This window comes from Thermobia domestica, chromosome 15 (assembly GCF_964235325.1).
Source record: "Thermobia domestica chromosome 15, izTheDome1.hap1.1, whole genome shotgun sequence".
In the NCBI taxonomy this organism is placed as follows: domain Eukaryota; kingdom Metazoa; phylum Arthropoda; class Insecta; order Zygentoma; family Lepismatidae; genus Thermobia; species Thermobia domestica.
This window is the reverse complement of record NC_137468.1, coordinates 75381325-75401785: the sequence shown is the minus strand read 5'-3', so window position 1 is coordinate 75401785 and position 20461 is coordinate 75381325. Positions and strand designations below refer to the sequence as shown.

The 20461-nt window shown below is 36.8% G+C and overlaps 1 protein-coding gene across 1 annotated transcript in view; it reads left to right on the top strand.

The window, feature by feature from the left end:
- Nucleotides 1-703: 703 nt before the first annotated feature.
- Lsm12a (LSM12 homolog a) overlaps nucleotides 704-20461 on the top strand; it is a 38357-nt gene continuing 18599 nt past the window's right edge. The window contains exon 1 of the mRNA XM_081739849.1: nucleotides 704-862. Within this exon, the coding sequence (XP_081595975.1) occupies nucleotides 730-862 (133 nt within the window). The 5' untranslated portion in view covers nucleotides 704-729. The remainder of the gene's footprint in view (nucleotides 863-20461) is intronic.

Genomic DNA, 20461 nt, shown 5'->3' with positions numbered 1-20461 from the left:
CATGTAATTATTGACTAATATGTTGGAAATAGCAAAAACGGGTTTTTTTACTCATGGAGAAAATTTTCTTAGAAAGTTGGTTGATTTTGCAATCTCTAATTTTATTTAGTTAAAGTGAAAATAGCTTTTACCACAGAAGCATAATAATAACAGGAGCGACATTCACTCTATTTTGCACACAAAGGAAATTAATATATTATTATTATTATTATTATTATTATTATTATTATTATTATTATTATTATTATTATTATTATTATTATTATTATTATTACTGCTTTGAAAACTTTAAGATATGAATTTTCAGGCAAAAATATTTCACATTGAAGGTTTGAAAGAGATTCTGCAACTTGATTCGCAGTTGCAGTCGCATTCAGATGCAATGGAGGCGCGGCCTCAGTGTCAGAGCGTTAATTGCATACCAACCACTTGGGAAATTATGCGACCACAACAAGCTAGCATATCTTGCTGTTCACGTCTCTCGCTGCCGAAATACGTGTGAGCTGCGGAGTAATATATATCGCTTTGTTTACATCTACTTTGTTCTAAGGCTGGAAAGACTTTAGTATGAAATGCCCCTATTATGTAGACTGTATACTTTTAGCTGTATTGTATATATATGTATATCTGGAAAGAAAGACGATAGTAGCATAACACCATCTCCATGCAGAATACAATTCCGAAATTCTACCGCTAGGTAGCGTGATTATCTTTCGGGTGCATAAAAAAATGAAAGCTAAAATGGCTGGAGTTGGCGATTGCTTCAGCATAGGTAGTATTGTTGCTTGCAAAACATGTTACAATAAGGAAATTGAAGGTGAAGTGTTGGCATTTGATGCCCAGACTAAGATGCTAATACTTAGTATCCTTTACAATTCACGTTTACGTGACAATTAGTGAGTAGGAGTGTCACCCTACACATTGTGATGAGTTGTGAATTATCCAGTGTTGTGTGCTATGAAGGGTTGCCACCTCTTGTAAGATCAAGCAAGAGTGGTGTGTTTATATGAAATACATAGCAGTGATATATTTAGGTGTTGAAGCACGAATGGTGAATTTTGCTATGGTTAAAAGATTATAGTGATGAATTTGAAAGAAAAAATAATGTTATTCAAATCAGTATAAACATTTTTGTTAAATGGCCTACATTCGGTATATTCCTTTGCAATAAATCGTGTTGTATGCATTTCAAACATTGGACTGTATGATTAGAGTTAATTGTTTAGGAACCGTGAATCTGTATTTAGTAACGTGCTGCATATCATTTTAAATATTTCGTGTGTGCAAGGTGATTTTCAGTACATAAGTTGTACCAACCGCTTAAGTTGATTTAAAATGGTGCTCCGCAATTTTCGTCAATGGTAACAACTTAGTTTTAAAATACAAGACACAAAATTAAATAGTTTTGAATATTAATAATGACTTTTCGGCAGTATATTGCTAGTAGTTAAGTGTATAAATGAGCCCTAGTAATTATTCATAAAAGAAACTAAAAAAGGAGGGGTAAATTTCAATGGGCGTATTACTGGAAAGATGTGCATCCAAGAATTTATTTCGTGACTCTCTCAACATAGAGTTTAATTTTGCACTGTAAGCGTAATTATAATTTTGGTGTAGTTTTACGAGCTGTCCAAAATATAGTAAGTTTTTTCAGGTTAAAATGAATGAATGTACATGGAATATGTACACTCATGTCCAAAATGATTGTTGCATATCTATAACTGTCTTCTTGTAAGAATATAATTCGATAATGATTTTGAAGGGTACTTTTAATACTGATATTATGTGTGTAATCGGGAAATGTATATTTGTGGTAAATTGCATAGGAAAAGAATTAAAAATACGAAAATTAGAGTGAGTAAAACAAAATGTTGCTAAATAGACAAGAAAGCTTTATTTTCGCTTTATTGTTCTTATTTACTGCTCTTTTGACATGAAATTTGCTACATACATTTCTTTGCCGATTATACACATAGCAACATTATAAGTAATACCGGGCGAATTCGTTATCAAATTATATTCCTACAACAACATATTTATAGACATGCGACAATAATTTTGGACATGAGTGTACATGATATTAATTTTCACCGGAATAAGTAAGAGAGTTGTATATTAACAAGATTACGATTCGTATTATGAAATCATTACGAGTTACATAAGAAGTTGATTACTCTAAGTATACCTTAGTATTTACATTAGTAGCATCTGAGGAATGGGCTTAAGTTTAGAGGTGCCCCTTCAGTTTCATATCTACAAAAAAGCAGTTAAAACATTAAAAATTGTTTGGTTAGTTTAAGGTAGGTTAGGTTACCCAGTAAGGCTTTAGTTAGACTAGAACAATGACTGGAATATGTTCTCATAGAAGCTCCAATTTTCACTTAAATTCAGTAATTTGTGGTCATAAAAAATTAATAGATTCTCTTCATTATTCTTATATAATTTTGTAAAGTCAATGCCTAAATATCACATTCAGTCCACCGATTCGTCATCCTATACGACTACCATGCTGCTGAATCATCGAAACGTTCCGCGTCTTGCAAAAAGTGCCCAATTCTACATATTTTTCCTCGTATTAAACATAGCTTGACTAGCAAACTTACACACACCGAGATTTTACATAAGAAATCCAAATCAACATTTCTTACCCCATTTCTCGTGGAAATTTCCTAATTTCTGTAAAAGGAAACGGAGGGGGAACTTAACCCGAGGAATGTTTGCAGCGAATAATTTGCTGTCATGTACTTTCAAACAATTCGTCGCATGAGAACCAGAAGAGTGTAACTACAAAACGGCGGTTTTCATTTTGTTCATGTTTGGACAATTTTGAAAGTCCTATTTGCTCTAAATGGAACGGAACGCCATCTGTTCTCCTTGTCGATTATCTGTTGTAATGTAACTCTTTTTATTATCTTATTAAAAACGCATCTTTCTAAGAAAATAATATTTTTGTCCTCTTGCCTGTAAACCTACGAAAATGGAGTTACATTCCTGTGGTTCTCATACGACGAATTCATAATGGAAACAAAGATACAAATAATGGTGCAGATTAACTATGTGGGGACACTTTTAGGAAATTTGCAGGTAAATTATGTTAATTGACAAATAAAGCTTAGAGTAATGTTTAAAAATTTAGCTATTTATATTATTGGAGAACATATAAGTCATCTGTTGACCATAAAAACAATCATTAAAGTGTGTATTTTTTTACTTGTAACGCAAACGTAGCTTGTACTGACTGCCCACCATAGGTTGGTGCATGTTTTTCGCACGGATCTTCGTATATGTTGCAATCAATGAAACTCCTGTAGTGCGGGCTTCCAGCTTCACTCCCCCCGTAATAGATGCAATGCTAGTTTGTAGTGACTCCAAGCACAGGTTGGTATGTGTTTTTCTCACGAGTGATGAAATTCAGTTATATTATGAATTTACACGCACTTGGTGGATAAGCACCAAGATGATCAAATGCTATATGGCATTAGGATATACTTAGTAGAAGAATTGGGACTGTTGAGCAATTATATCTCATAGCTCCTCAATTTTACCTCTTCCAAACGGGGTATTGGCAAGTGTCAACTTCCCCCCCCCCCCAAAAAAAATGGTAGAATACTTTTTCACGAAGAAATGTGAGCTTTAATGTTACTGAAATTTGTTGTGTATTCTTAATCTGTGTATATATACATTTAACATTGAAACATGTTCGATATGCGAACGAATTGTACATCAATAGCCATGATTATATCAGTATTTGTACAATATTGAGTCTGACCTCCGTAATACTATTAGCACCTTCAAAAAGATCTATAAAATTTAATAAATGTTAAAAAAATGATAATAATTTGTCGAAATGAGCTTACATAGTATTTTCTCCGGTATAACGCAATGCAAACGCTGGAGAGGAAGAATAAATGCAAAGAATTTTCTTACGTGAGTAATAGCTGTAGTTTTTAAAAGAAAATCGTTTTCACGCATACCCACAATCGCTTCTTGCCTGCCCTTGCGGACCCATCAGCTTCGTCTTGCCGTGAATGAATGTAGATACAATTCTTACTTGTAGTGATCACCTAGTACGCGTGTATTACATATGGTAAGTCGTTTTTATGGCATACCGGTACCAGTTTGAATGCATATTATCAGTCTATTCGCAATTATTTGAGTAGCCTATGCACCAAGGGAATAGCATTACAGATGTATTAGGGTGTATTTATAGTAAGAAAAGTGATGTAATTTTATAAAATAAACTTGCTTGATTCCCGGGACACTCGGTCGAAAACATATAAAAGTTTTTTCAGGCTTGCCATCCTGAGTGAGCTTTTCCTGGATTTTTCTAGTTCACACCAGGCAAATGCCGAAAGCCCAGAAAAGTAATTCCTCATCCTAATTTTATAAAATGGATAAGAGCTGGTGAAACTGCACAAACATTTTTAACTAATACTACACGTTGCAAGGAAAATGCATACTTCGGAAATATCTTAAGGGATGCGTGTAGCACATTGTTTGGTAAGGTAATGAGATGTTAATTCAGTTTTAAATTAGTCAGAATTGGGAAAACATGTAATATAACGGAATGTGTGTCAGGAATGAAGTCTCGTCAGCAGTTTTTTATTTTTATTTTTAATGCAAAACGAAAATGCTCCGAGGCTAAGGGAAACTGATGATGATGATGATGATGATAAATGAAGTAAGTAGGGGAGAGCTCCGTCGTGGCTAAGTAGTTAGCTTGCGCACCTTTGACGTGGGAGAACTGGTTCAATCCCGATAGGAACTCGTGTGTTTCGGATTTCACGTTAATTCGTAGGTCCTGTTTCATATAGCCTCGCCGCTGAAAGGGCTCACTCAACTCCAAATCAACTCAAGTAAGAGGGGGAAATGAGAAAACCCAGGTGCACCTTATTTGTCCACGTTAAGGCTACTTGGCGGAAGCTGGGGTCGAACCAGAAACTGTTAGGTGTCTGATGGTGGTTAGTAAATACAGTGAAAAAAAAACAAAAAAAAAAAAAAAAAAACAATAAAACCAAGAGTAACGGAAGAAAGACATTTTATTCATAGTAATAGAAACCTTAAAATTTGCCATTCATGGAATTATCATTTCTTAAAAATAACGTACTTTAGATGCCGTCCTCCTGTACGAATGCATTTTTAAAAACTTAAAATCTGCTTTTGCGATTCATCATTGGCCGCTGCAACATCTCAGCTGGAATAGTGTGAATTACATCCTGAATTCTCTGTTTTAACTCATCCAGAGTTCTTGGTCGAGTCGTGTATACTTTACTCTTGAGATACCCCCCCCCCCAAAAAAAAAAAAATGTCTGGCGATCTAGAGGGCCAGGGAACGTTACCGAATCTTAAGGTCACCGAACAATTCTCGCACATCTATTGATTGCTGTTCGGTATGTGATGTTGCTCCCTGCTGTTGAAACCAAGTTCCTTGAACGTGTGCGAAATTGGTCAATGCAGGTGTGACGAAAGATTGTAACATCTCCACGTAACGATCCGTATTAACACTGACTGTGTTCCCCTGTTCATTTTCAAAGAATTAAGGTCCGATGATCCCATCTAATAAAACAGCACACCATACTGTCACTTTACTAGCGTCTAAAGGGCGCTCATGAACTTTATTAGGATTTGTGTCTGTCCAATAACGGTAATTCTGCTTATTCACGTAACTTGTCAGATGTATATGAGCCGTGTTTATTGTCACTGTTTGTTTGTTTATCATTTGTTGACAGAATTCTAATCGTTTTCCTTCCGTTGTTGCACTATCTGTAGCTTGTATGGATGGAATATCAAATCTAAATGAAGAATTCAGCGAACACTCTCACGAGACATTTCAACCTCAGCTGCTTGCTTATTTTACATGAGAAACCGTTATCATGACTCACATATCTGCTCACAATTGAACGCCATGGGTTCCGTAAGTCACTCGAGTACAACACTAATGTTCTGTGGAGTTCGAGCACTTCTTAGTCGTCCTGTTGGTTTCTTCTTCAGGGCAGATCCAGTCTCTTCATAGTTATTAATCCAACTTTTTATCGCGTGTTTTAATGGAACAGCACCATGACGGCCTAAGTTGTAAAAACATTGGAACTCCCTTTGCACAGCTTATAATACATTTTTATGGCTAACGCACGCTGTTGCCCGCTCCATTGAGCCATTGTTACTACAATAGCAAAGTTTTTACTTGCTCAAGGTCACTGTCCCGTAGTGCTACCACGTACTCACGGCTGCCAATACGCATTTCAAAAATTCCCGTTATTCTATGTCATCCGTTATATGGAAGGTTAAGTTAACTTGAACAAAGAGCCAGATTGTTGCCAAGTTTAAGTTTTATGACGGCATTTTTGTAGTAGTATCGTTAAACTCTTGGGGATACAGTGGTTGAGTGATAAAACGCAACACCTCTAATGTGACGAATTTGAGATTTGAGTTCTTAGTGGGTAACATCGTGTCTGTGAATTTTTCTTAGATTTATCCCGTTTCATGCCACATTCTAATTCCACCAGTTTTTTCTTAAGAGTGTTCATCCCGGCGAAATTAAAATATCGCTAATTTTACAGTAATTATGTGATATCTTCAAATAGATAAGAGATAATTGAAATATGGAAAAAGAGCGCGCTAGACAATATTATTTTGCGTGAGGTACCGTTATCACAAGTCACCTAGTGGCTTTATGTTTTCAGCTGTTTAGAAACGCGAAAATAAATGCCGATTTTCAAAATGGCTCGAAATCGAAAGCAGATATGTGAGTCGTGATAACGGTTTCTCATGTAAAATAATATTGCCCTTGTTCCACATTTCGATTATCTTTTATCTATTTGAAGATATCAGATAACTGCTGTAAAATTAGCGGTATTTTAATTTCGCCGGGATGAAGACTCTCAACCGTTCACCTTCATTAATCCATCTCCTTTAGCCTGTGGAGCATAATCACAGAACGTAAAACAGTAGATTTCGTTTCATCTTGTAGGGAGTGCCAGATTGCGACACACCTTTAGTTGTTGAACGTTTTAGAAGTTAAGAGCCGGCGGGACTCAAGTGACCTTGACAAATCGAAGGTATCAGCCTTCCTTAGTTTCTCCTTTCAGTGAAAAGTTTTTCCTTATTTTGGCAACAGATGGGGTTGTTGCTGAAATGCCGTCAAAGCAAATGGCATCCCTCCTTTTCCTTCGTTTTCCCCTGCATGTGGTCAAAGTTGGACAGCGCAGGAGGGGGATGGTTACGGCTTTTAAATGGGACAGAAGAGTGAAATTCCTTTCTTTTGTCTAAAAGAGAAACAGAACTGAAGAAATAAATAAATAAGAGGGACCAACATGATATCAGCCCCGTGTCTAGAGAGCCACTCAAATATCTACAACGGTCATAAACATATAGAGAACTAAAGCACTTGTCGCCTGTCTCTTTCTCAAAGGATTCTACCTATGGTAAATAACAGAATAGTGCCGGAAAAGTCTGATATAAAATGAAGAACCATACCAATATTTTAAAAAAAAAAGAAAAAAAAACACGGGAGAGCCGATATTCTAATTTATTTAGGGCTTTCGTGGTTAAAAAAACTTGGAATTGAAATGCAGAAAACCCAGGCAAAGATCTGAAATGTATTTACAATGTGTCTCTTTTTTAGTGGAATCCATTTTCTTATTTTCTTTTCAAAATATGACCACCAGATTTACCCTCTCTCTCACTTTCACATTCGAATAGTCCTGGGTTCGATACCAGTGGCTGACCATCCTGAGTTTTTGCTATTACAACAGGAAAGGGCCCCAATGTTACATTCAGTCTTGGGGACCGGCTTAGAAGGACAGGGGGGCATTGGTGTTGGTTTTTATTTGGGGAAATAGACCACTTCACTAACAATAGAATTAAACGATGTGTCGTCACCCTTCAGGAAGGTACACTCATGTCCAAAATTATTGTCGCATGTCTATAAATATGTTGTTGTAGGAATATAATTTGATAACGAATTCACCAGGTATTTTTTATAATATTAGTATGTGTACAATCGGCAAAGACATGTATGTGGCAAATTTCATGTCAAAAGAGCAGTAAATAAGAACAATAAAACGAAAATAAAACTTTCGTTTCCATTTAGCAGCATTTTGTTTTACTCATTCTAATTTTCGTATTTACAATTATTTTTCTATGAAATTTACCACATATACATTTCCAGATTGTACACATAGTATCAGTATTAAAAGTACCCAGCAAAATCATTATTACATTATATTCTTACAAGCAGACAGTTATAGATATGCGACAATCATTTTGGACATGAGTGTACAAGGACGTAACAGGTGTTTGTTTCAAACATTAAATAAGTGTTCATATAAATTGAACTTATTTCCTGACGTCATAGAACTAAGAACTGTTGCAGAGCGACGTAAGTCCGGTGACAATACAATATTCCATTGTTACTTTCATACTTTGCAACAGTGTTGAATTCAGACATTTTCACCCGGGGGGAATGTATTCTCCGGGGGGGGGGTTGTTTTTTCTGTATTTTTGCAAGAAAGCAGCATATTTAACAATTCCATTCATATCCACATATTACCTAATATTGAGACTAATTCAGGGTGCGAATTGGCGGGGGGATGCCAGGGATTTCCCCCCTGGCAGGGATAACTTTTTCCCCCTTAGGAGTATTTTTAAGTGGACATAAAGATAAGTAGGTCTACTTTGCGTAGCTAACCTAAATATTACTTGAGTGAAAATTTATGAAAGATCTCACATCTCAATTGTTTTGTACTTGTTAGTGTATATATATATATATATATATATATATAAAATATATATATATATGGGGGGGAGGACTACTTGCGCATATGGGTGAAATTAATCCCCCCCTGGGAAAATTTTTCAATTCGCACACTGGACTAATTGCTGCTAAATATTCAATGAGAGATTATAATTAAAAAAAAAATCGTTTAATTTTATCTAAAACATTAAATAAAGATTGGCAAAAATATTTTACACTAAACTTTAACTGCTATTTACAGTAACTATTTTTATTATTATTTCCTATATTCAGTAGTTACTGTTTGTTACCAATATAGAAGTTTTTAAAAAGATTTAAATTAACTGAAATATCTTTTGTCCTAAAACAAACATACATAGGAATATCTTAACAAAAAGTTATCACCCTTTCTCATACTTCTGATTCTAAATCAAGCATATTAGCCTTGGTTTCTTGACTGCATCAATAGTTTAGTTTACGAAATCTTCAGTAGGATTAGTGCCGTGTCGTGGAAAATCAGCGCTTGGCGCGAGACTATACGATGGCACTCGTATATATGAGTGAGGTCGACAGACCAGCCGTGATACATGAGAAAATTTTAAAAAGTAAACCCTGCACTTTTCATTACTTTTTTCCTTTCATTTTATATATGTGCACGTGTTTCTTTCCTGTTTTTCTTTTCTCCTTTTCTTTTCTGTTTCCCTCCCGAATTTTACAGCCCCATTACTTCATTACTTACTTAAATCTCTAACCAAGGAGGGATAACTGTTCCTTCCTGATCCCTCTAAATGACGCACTCTGAATCTCACCCTTTAACTGAATTATTTTTAATTAAAGAAAAGTGTGTTTACTTTAACAGTCGTAAAAAATTTACGTCTGTTACTTCCGATGGGAGAAATGGGATTTAGGCGCTCTATTTCAAATAATGCAAGAACTGTACATTTTCAAGAACTGAAGTCTGCTGACATCACAGATCATATGGAATGATCGAAAGATCTTCCCTATCTTTCCTTTCCTATCTCAATCTGTGCTAGTGCTACCTACTAATATATAATATAGGGCGAGAATATAGTACCTACTAAAATACAAACCTTTCTTCAACAGTTAACAATTTCATGTTCTGCCAAACTCGGTTATAGAGTTAAGAAATACAAGTTTTACTGACTATTTGGTGTTCTATCTTAGATGTTACATGTTTAATATTTATATAGAATGGTTCTGCGTCATTTATATGTATATTGAGAGATCGGATTTCGTCTGCACGTACACGGAAAGAAAGCAAATAATTGGGTGAAGTAATTTCTACATTTTGTGACCGAAATTTTTTGAGTTTCTCCGGGGGGGAATGAATTTTCTTCGGGGGGGAAATTCCCCCCGGGCTATCCCTGAATTCAACCCTGCTTTGCAATATATCTATTTTCTTTAAAAGCAAATTTTAATATGTTTTTATTTTCAACTTCTTTATTCTAAAATAAATACTAGCCTTTAACCAGCCCTGGTTTCCCTGGTTGCATATCACTGTAGGATTTGGAAAATGTGTCCAACGAATAAAAAAAAATGATAAAACACCTTTTAAAGACATTCTTTTGTTAATCAATTCGCACTAAATGTTATAAATAATTTTGTTTATGCAAGGCTAAATAAAAAGAATGGGGTGCGTCATTTTATGAATTTATAAAGTAACTGTAAACCTATATTAGAGCGCATCTTTTTTTTTTTTTTTTTTTTTTTTTTTTTTTTTTTTTTTTTTTTTTTTTTTTTGTCATGCATAAACAAAATCGTTTTTTACTTTTAAGTGCGACTTGATTAATGAAAGAATGTCTTTAAAATATTTATTAGTATCTTTTTTATTATTGTTAATGTTCACATCCTTGATATGGAGTGCTTATTTTGGTAAGGTACCGTATGGTGCGTTTCTATACTACTAGGGTATATTAAAATTTAGTTTCCTATGCGTTACTACATACATTAAACAGCACTTTCTTTTTAAGAATACTACAGAATTACGAATATGGTGTTTCTCCGCTAATAAGAGGGAGACAGATTGAGGGTACCAAAAACCCCTACCGTTGATTGAGAAATATTTAGGTGTGACACTGATGAGCAACATCTACATTTGAATTTGAATGTTTTATCGGCTTTAGACAATTGATTCAGACCGGGATACATGGGGGACAGAATGTTGGAAGCAAGTAGTCCAGTCCCTAGTTTAAATGCCTGGAATGAGTAAGGACTCTTCCCTCCTTGGTAAAACCTCCGGAATTGGAAGCAATATCAAAGAAACACTGTTCGAAAAGAGAGGGAGCAACCATGGATAAATAGATAGTCAGAGTCGAGTTTAGGTTTAGTGGGGCCCCAAGCTGTTGAAGGTAATTGGGCCCTTTATATGTCCAGATGAACATAGGCACCCTAGATACAGAAATGAAGAAACTACGAAGTAATTTAGGAAGCAGACTAGCAGAAGGAGTCCCATTAATTACATGAACGTAGGCTACACAGCAGGAAGCACTGTTGCTACGTATATAAAATTTTATTTTATTTTTTAATCTATATATATAAAAGAGAACGTACAATTTTTTGTCCGCTCATCACGCTAATACGGCTGAACCAATTTCTTTCATTTTTGGGGGGTTATTAGGATTTGGACCCTAGATGGTTTTTATCATATCACTTTAATTTTTAATTACCAGTGTCTTGAGATAATTGACCATTCAGGTGTCCATAACGTACAAATCCTTTGTTATTAGTTCATCATAGGTAAAAATAAACGTATTTATATGCAACCCGCATGACCGTGTCACTCGGCGGGTTAACATAAATGACAGGCGATATACAGCGGAAAATAGCTTGAATCTTCTGTTTAAAATTTTTTAATTGATTTGCTTATTTTTACAGACACTTTTACAATATGCCAGCACCGGGATGACCGCAGCGAAGCGGGGCGGGTTAACATAAATGACAGGCGATATAATGTTAAGATTTACTGCAATCTTCTATGGTTTTTATCATATCACTTGAAAGCGAAAAAGTAAAAATTATCTAAGTAACAAAGTTTATTGCGTTCCGGGGTGACCGCAGCGAAGCGGGGTGAACGCTGCTAGTTTTCTTATGTTTTAGAAATGTATATCCAGTTTTTCTTTAGATTTTGGGGCCCTAAGCTATAGCTTGTTTAGCTTATACGTAAATCCGGCACTGTAAATAGTATACATATACAGGCGCGGATCCAAGGTGGCTATAGAATCTATAGTCCCCCCCCCCCCTTCACGCTCAAGTATACACTGGATAAAATGGGCTTCATTCCTGTTTACTCTGGATAAAGAGGCAAACTATGGTTTAGCTTCTCCCTTGATCATATCCTGGATCCGCCACTGTGTATATATATATATATATATATATATATATATATATGTGTGTGTGTGTGTGTGTATAATATATGTGTGTCTAGTGTGTTGTACGATGGAAGCTGATGAAAGAGCTTTATATTATTCTTGATTTTTTGACAGGTAAACAAAGAATATTTCGGGGAGTAATCTACCCTAAATATTATAATAATGTATCTTATCTTTTCTCTTGCATGTATATTCTCAGTCCTGCAGGAAGTTTTCATTTCTTTCTTGGAATAGGTAAACGAAGACTTTGGTTCGGCTTCTCCTTCACAAATCTTTGACTAGGTTGACTTTTTCGCTACAAACAAATTACTTCTTCTCATAGAAACCATCTACAAATACACTGTACTGCTGAAACAGAAACCATCAACTAAAGAGGTCATAAATTTTGCCAATCCTCGTGTTTGAAGTTCCCGTTCTTCACAATAATTTCCTTCCTCCCGCACCTGTTAAGAAGTTCAAAGTAGGTTTTCAAAAGGACTGACTCCCGCTGAGAAGGAAAGTGGGATGAGGAATGACTATAGTGCCATCTAGCAGTTAGACGGCCAAGTACGTGAACAAGAAAAAATCTGATTTCTGATTTCTGTAGATTCAATGATGAAGGATATAATTTCTCGTCGATTGTGTAATGGATGTATTTGGAAACAGCAAAAAAATACCACAGTAGCGCACAAATATTTGGTCTAGGAATTAATTCGTGCGGTTGGTACGCATACATTGAAGCTGTAGTACAAACACAAAATACATAAATACCTTAAGAAAAATATTGTCCATCGCTAGCCACCACTTTCGCCCATCTGTCAGGCAATGTACGGATTCCGTGGCGAAAGAAGTCCTCATCCTTGGAAGCGATCCAGTCAGAGACCCATGTTTCGATATCTTCTGAAGAAGTAAACCGCTGTCCAATCAAATCGTTGTTCATGCAATCGAACAAGTAGTAGTCCGAAGGAGCAACGTCTGGTGAATACGGCGGGTGGGGTAAAACTTCCCATCCGACATTTTCTAAATAGGTTTTGACCGGTTTTGCGACATGTGGGCGAGCGTTATCATGTTGAACAATAAGTTTATCATGTCTGTTCTCCCATTCTGGTCGTGTTCTGGCCAGAGCTTGCTTCAAACGCATTAATTGTCGTCGATAACGTTCTCCATTCATAGTTTCACCCGGTTGCAGCAGCTCATAGTACACCACACCTTTCATATCCCACCATATGCACAGCATAACCTTTGCACAGTGAATATCTCGTTTTGGTTGTGATGGACCTGGTTCACCTGGTTTCACCCAGGCCTTTTTTCGTTTAGGGTTCTCGTAATGGATCCACTTCTCATCACCCGTAATAATTCGATGCAGAAACCCCTTTCTGCTCTGTCGTTGAAGCAGCAATTCGCAAATGGTTTTTCGTCTTTCAACGTCTCTGTCTTTCAATTCATGTGGAACCCAATGTGACATCTTTTGAATCATTCCCATGGCTTTCAAGCGTTTGGAGACTGTTGTTTGATCAACGCCTAATGCTGCTGCAAGTTGTTCCTGCGTTTGACACGAATCCTGCTCGAGCAATGCTGTCAATTCTTCGTCTTGAAATTTTTTTGGCTGTCCAGCTCGCTCTTGGTCTGCCAAGCCGAAATCACCACTTCTAAACCGTGCAAACCACTTCTGACACGTTCGCTCAGCTAGAGCATGGTCACCATACACTTCCACCAAAATACGATGACTTTCAGTCACACTTTTCTGCATGTTAAAGTAATGCAGCAGGACACCCCGCAAAAACACTGAAACAGGCACAAATTGCGCCATGTTCACTTAACTACAAACTGGTGTTGTTGACGCTTTAATCCACTGCCCTATACTACGAACGATACGCGATGACAGGGGTTTGCAACACATGTGTGGATACACGGAACTGTGGGACGCTCCGTTCGTTGCGCCATCTCTTGTCCAACCGCACGAATTAATTCCTAGACCAAATACAAAGACAGTACTCCATTCTCAAAAAAGTCTGAAGTTTTTAGCTCTTTTCCTTACTGTAAAAATACGGAAGACTTTTCCCTCTAATTTTGATCATTTTCTTATGGGAATTTGGATTATAATTATCTGTATTTATAAGAAGAAAATATCATACACAGAGTTCAAATTACACCTTTAAAATGATATGGATCATATTGAGTGAGCTATTGAGACATTTTTGCGAAAGAACGAAATGAAACCATGATTTGCCTAAAAAATGGTTGAGATCCCATGTTAAATTGAACACCAATATTCCGACCGCTGTGGCGCACTCCTTCTCCCTCTTAATAAATACATGATCAAAATCTGTTCCTTAAACTTTGCGGTTCATAAAGTTGTGGAAGCTGATTTCTTAAATGGAGGTAAATATGTAAAAGTTGTAGTAAAAGAAATGTAAGATTTCTCACAATAGTTATATAATGAATCACACTTGAAAAAAAAAAAAAAAAAAATTCGAGAACGTCTTTAAATACTTTTTCGTCATACCAATATGGAACACTACAATTAACGTCGCCATATTGAAATGAAGGGGTAGAGTATTTCAAAGCTTTGTGTTACTGTATTCCTTTCCATAAACAGGGTATCCGCCCAACCATGAATAAGCCGTTGATTTCGTATACTGTGATAAAGCCTGGAAGAAGCCGTGAATTTCCGTATCTAACCTTGAAAATCTGGAAAATTGGAAGTCGCAGACCTGCGCTTTGGAACTATTTCAAATTTAAAAGCTGGAGGAGAGGAAGGGGCATTTGCTTATCCAGTGTGAACTGCACTTGGGACAAGCCCGGGAATTGCGCCTCTGTCTTCCTATCCCCACTACTACATTCACATCATTTCAATTAAATAAATTTGCTCTTTCTATTTCTTTGTTAAACGTGAGTGTGACTTGACTGGAGGAAAAAAAGAGAACTTTAGTATTCATCAGTTATTCTATTTATCTTTTATTCAGTTTATCGAAATATTTTAACAAAATCTAAATATTTGGAAGAAAGTGGTTGAAGAATGATGATTAAAAAGTAATTGAAGAAATTTCATCATCACCTCACTTTTGAGTGACTAACATATATATATATATATATATATATATATATATATATATATATATATATATATATATATATATATATATATATATATATAGTGGTTTTTTTTGTTTGTTTGTTCAACGGCTGCAGACTTAATGTTTCCAATCTGCGTTTTTCAACGTCTTCAAACAACTTGTTTCAGTTGCTTTTTTTCTCAACACAAAAGCAAGATCGCTCAGTGTCTTGACGTTTGGATGCTTTTAAGTAAGAAAGAAATAGTTTTGTTCACAGAATGATTTTTCACAGTTGCCAACCACATGATTATGTACTTTCGGTCCGTTAGTGGGCCAAAATTATAGTTTGGGTCAGTCCATGCCGATAATGGCTCTATTAGGCAGCTAACCGTTCATGGATAATCAAAACAGCAATAGTTAGAACTGTTGGGTGGCGATTCGCGGATTAAGGATCACACCCTCCACTTTATACCGTACAACATTCTAGAGACGAAAATTTCATTTATCTGCTGTGCATCAATATCACTAGTTTAGGGTTGTGCTTCGATTGATTGATTTGCCTAGTGTCCATTTCACCATATAAGGACGGGGACGTACAGCGTAACCTGGAAGCCAAACCACATGAGCTTCCGCTGGGAATCGAAACCGTGTCTCCTGCACTAAACGCACGTAGCGATTCATATAGCAGTAAGGGGGTTCCTGTAAGGTTCAGCATTTGTTCTCTTAGTTGTTAATGTAAGCACAAAACATAATATATTAATGTCTAGAAGGAACCCGAATTTGGAATCAGAATCTTGCAATGAAGTGAATCTTTCATCTTCCGTGAGAAAAACATTTTGTCTAATTGTTTGGCTTCATTCCTTGGTTCATTATTTCCACTCCCATTTATGACCTAAAGAATTGAAAGTGTGTTTCTTCAGTGTGCTTAATAATTGACTTTTCAGGTTCAACCCATGCACTCCACCTAGTTTTTGACTGCGATTTTATAGCTGTAGGAGCAGTAGTTTTCTGGTTTTTCCAGCGCTGTGAGGAACGACTAAGAATGATTGTGGTTCAAGAGAGCATGTGGTACCAAGACACGTTACCGTGAATGGGTCCTGGTTTACTTTACGTACACTCAAGTTGAGTGAGTGAGTGTTACAGTTTAGAAACATTGTCCGATACTCTTCGTAATTTGATTACAGTCACTTCCAACTTGTTGTAGAACAACAATGTTGTCATAACATTGCGATTAGGGATGGCCAGATCCGGATATCCGGATCCGCTTGGGTCCGGATATCCGGACACTGGATCCGGATCCGAGATTTCGGATCTTGGATCCGGATCCGAAAATCCGGATCCGAAAAACCGGATCTTGGACCCGGATCCGAAATTTCGGATCTTGGACCCAGACCTGAAAAACCGGATCTTGGATCCGGATTCGAAACTCCATGTCAGTAATTTCGGGTGTTCCGAATCAGCAAAATTTTCGAAATTATTGACAAAGTGATTTTCATTCCTATGCTTAAAATAAGATTTTAAGACACTTTTGGTATCTGATCGTGTGATAGCCTTGCGTTCTCTTCATTCTGTTGATATTTGGTTTTCGTGCCTTAATATGTCACAATTACTCCAAATTTGACTGAGTAAAACTGTCGACTTAGGTGAGAGCAATCTCATTGTCAGATTCGATTCTAGTGGAAATACTTGACCGAAAAGGTAGTAAATCTTTTTTAAAGCGGTCGTCCTGATGGAAATTTGTCCTTTGTTTTCTGTAACACTAGTCAAATGCTGGGATGAAACCTTAGTCTCAAGCCCAAGCTTCTTCATTAGACTCAGGCTGCTTATTTTTCTAATTCTTTCTGAGTTATTGTGGTCACTGAATGAGGCAATTTCCTAGTCGTGATGGGCTAGGCCATTGCTAATAGAACAGCCCATAAAATATAGATCAAATCAAATTAAGGAGCAACTTCTTTCTTGCTCTTGATTAGATTTTTTCTTTCTTTAAAAATACGTTTCTCTGTGACCGTACCACTCCAATTAGAATTAAGAATTGTAGTAGAGATGAAGTTCTAAATGGCAATTAATGTATCAAAATCAATGTATTAATGTACTGTATGTGTATACAAAATACCATATGGAGCCTCGAGCAGTAACACGTATCTTTGTAATTAGTAATCCACTACTATTAACTCTGCATAGGTTGTATAAGGAGCTATATCATTCATGTAAACACATAGGCGGATGCAGGGGGAAGGCGAAAAGTCGTTCGCCTCTACCCAGCGCCACCATTAACAGTGTACTTTAGTAGTAATTTGTGGCAATTTCAGATCATCTAAGTAATTTTTCACTCTAGCATCCCCAACCGCCCCCTAAGAATCCATCCGCCCCCTCCAGGAGTCAGTTCTGTATTCGCCCCTGCGCAAACATAATATACAACTCATTCAAGAGTACATTTTGGTAGCCTTTTAAAATTTTTATCTTAAAGGATTGTCATTTCTCGTGGCTACTTATGCAATTTTGTCCACATGCATACATGCAATTTCCAGTCATTACGCAAATACATTTATATACTTAAGACCTCGGCTAGTTGGCGGCTTCGCCACTAGACCCCCGTTACTAGGGCCTCGCACCACTAAAGCCTCTAATCATAATCAATTTAAAAAGAAATGTCTGGGGATTTGCCCTTAGACCCTCTGATATCTCATTTGATCGGCCTATGACCTCGTACCTCGTAAACCTACAACCATACCGAATCTCAGTTCAAATATCAAATTGTATGTAATAACATTCCGGTATCCCGAGACATACCGAATTTCAGTGCGAGTACATGGGGGCTTTCCCCCCAGTCCACATATTTGCTCGGTCGAGGGCCGCGGTGGCTCAGTGGTAGAGAGTTCCCCTCTGGTGCTTGGGGTCCCGGGTTCGATCCCAGCCCCCGCCAAGTGAACTTTGTGGTGGACAAACACCGTGTGCGTGGGTTTTCTCGGAGTTCTCCCGTTTCCTCCCACTTTCTTCATTCCACCATTTCATTCATTACTCATTATCACCGTCTCCTTTAGCCTAACCGGCATAACCGTGGGACGTAAAACTCAAAGATTTCATTTCATTTTTACATTTGCTCGGTCTACGGCCTCGCACATCATACGCCTGCAAATATAACGAATTTTTAAGGGGGCGCGGTGGCTCAGTGGTAGAGCGTTCACCTCCGGTGCTTAGGGTCCCTGATTCGATCCCAGCTCGCGCCGTGTGGACTTTGTGGTGGACAAACACTGTGCTCGTGGGTTTTCTCGAGATTTTCCCGTTTCCTCCCACTTTCTTCATTTAATTTATTTCTCATAATCACCGTCTCCTTTAGCCTAACTGGCATAATCGTGGGACGTAAAACTGAAGGATTTCATTTCATAACGAATTTTTGTTCAAATAACAAGTTTCATTTCTCTAACATTCCAGGATTCCGAGATATAAAAGTCTTTTCTCCCCGCCCCTTTTCTTCCCCTCTAAGACATACATCAAAAAACGCTTAAGTACATACCTAATTATTTCAAATGTAAAGTCCAAATACCAAATTCTATGCTCCTAACCTTCAGAGGTTCCCAGATATCGACATGTTACTATAATAATTACAATCCCCACCCTTTTTCCTTTCCATCTCTTTTCTTTTCCTTTTTACTAAAACGTCAAAAAAAACACTGAAACACATGTCAAATTATTTTCAATGAGAAATGCAAATACCAAATTTCAAGTCTCTAACCTTAAAGGATTAAACATATTAATACAATAATTGTAATCTCCACTTAATTTTCTTCTCGCCCTTTTTCTTCCCTTCTGGGCCACATATCAAAAAAACGTTGAAATACGTATCTAATTATTTTAAGTGAGAAGTCCAAATACCAAATTCCATGTTTCTAACCCTTTAAGTTTCCGAGATATAGGCATATTATTATACTAATTGCAATAATTGCAATTACCACCCGTTCTTTTACTTTCTACATCTTCCCTGCCCCTTCGAATTTAAATATCAAAAAGCACTTTAACAAGTATCAAATTATTTTCAATGAGAAACCCAAATACCCAATTTGAAGTATCTAACGTCAAGAATCATCATTATTTTCCACCCCATTTCCCCCCTTCCTCGTCGAATTTCCCAAAGTCCTTCCTTAGTGGTATCCTACGTCACAAAGCCTATAAACTGTCCAAATTTCAAGTTTGTAGCTTAAGCGATTTGTCCTGTACGGTGATCTGTCACTCACTCACACACTCACTCAGGACTTTGCCTTTTTATATAGAGAGATTTAAGATTTTATGGGAAAGCCATGGATTTTGTCCTAAGGCCGCCAGTGTCTTAGAAATGTAATAGCTTTGCTATAAACTTTAAGCAATCAACTGACTGAACTGCGTCTATATGTATTATGTAAAATGCCGCTTGTGATATTTATTTTGCTCGTAATAAAAAATAGAAATAATGACGAAAATTCAAAGACATCCATGATTTTAGCGTAATGCTGCAGGAGTTCAGATCATTGAATTAATCATAAGAGCCGACTGTATAAGATAGACTACATTAAATTCCAATGTGGCACAAAGAAAATATGCAGCATTAGTATGCAGTTTTTCAACGTTATAACTCATTCTGAAAATATTATCATGGGTCTCACAAACAATCGAATTTTAATCCTAACTCGATTAATATATAACAAAAGGCAGATCTATACAACTACTGACTTGAGATGAAAGTGGCATACTTGTAGTACGTTTAAAGATATACTAAAGACTAAATGATGGGGTGTGCGCAACAGTGGTCTAACCCCGAAAAATGTGAAAATGAGATTTTCATGTAATCTTTTGTCATTTAAATTGAATTGTCTTCCCACTGAGTTAGATAAAATTCACCTAGTAAATTTTATACATATGGATATTTTACTTCTGGGTCTCAATCTAAGGCCTAAAATATTCAAATCAGAAGTCCGAATCTGAACTTCGAAATTTCGGGTGTGGATCCAGGAACCGAATATCCGGATCCAATATTCGAAACTTCGGATCCGGATCCAAGATCCGAAATTTCGGATCCGGATCCAGGAACCGGATATCCGGATCCCTCTGGCCATCCCTAATTGCGATGGGTAATCTTACATACTTCGTCAGCCTCTAGTTGCTTCAGGATGGCTTCAACCAATCTTTGTGTATCATTCTCCTTTATTTTCTATAAAATCAAGGAAAGACTCTCTAACATGTACTGTGCTTTTCTCAAAATCAATTTCTGCATAGCATACTACTTCTGACATCTTGATGTCCTTACCAGGAGTGGGGGCAAATATTAAGGTGTA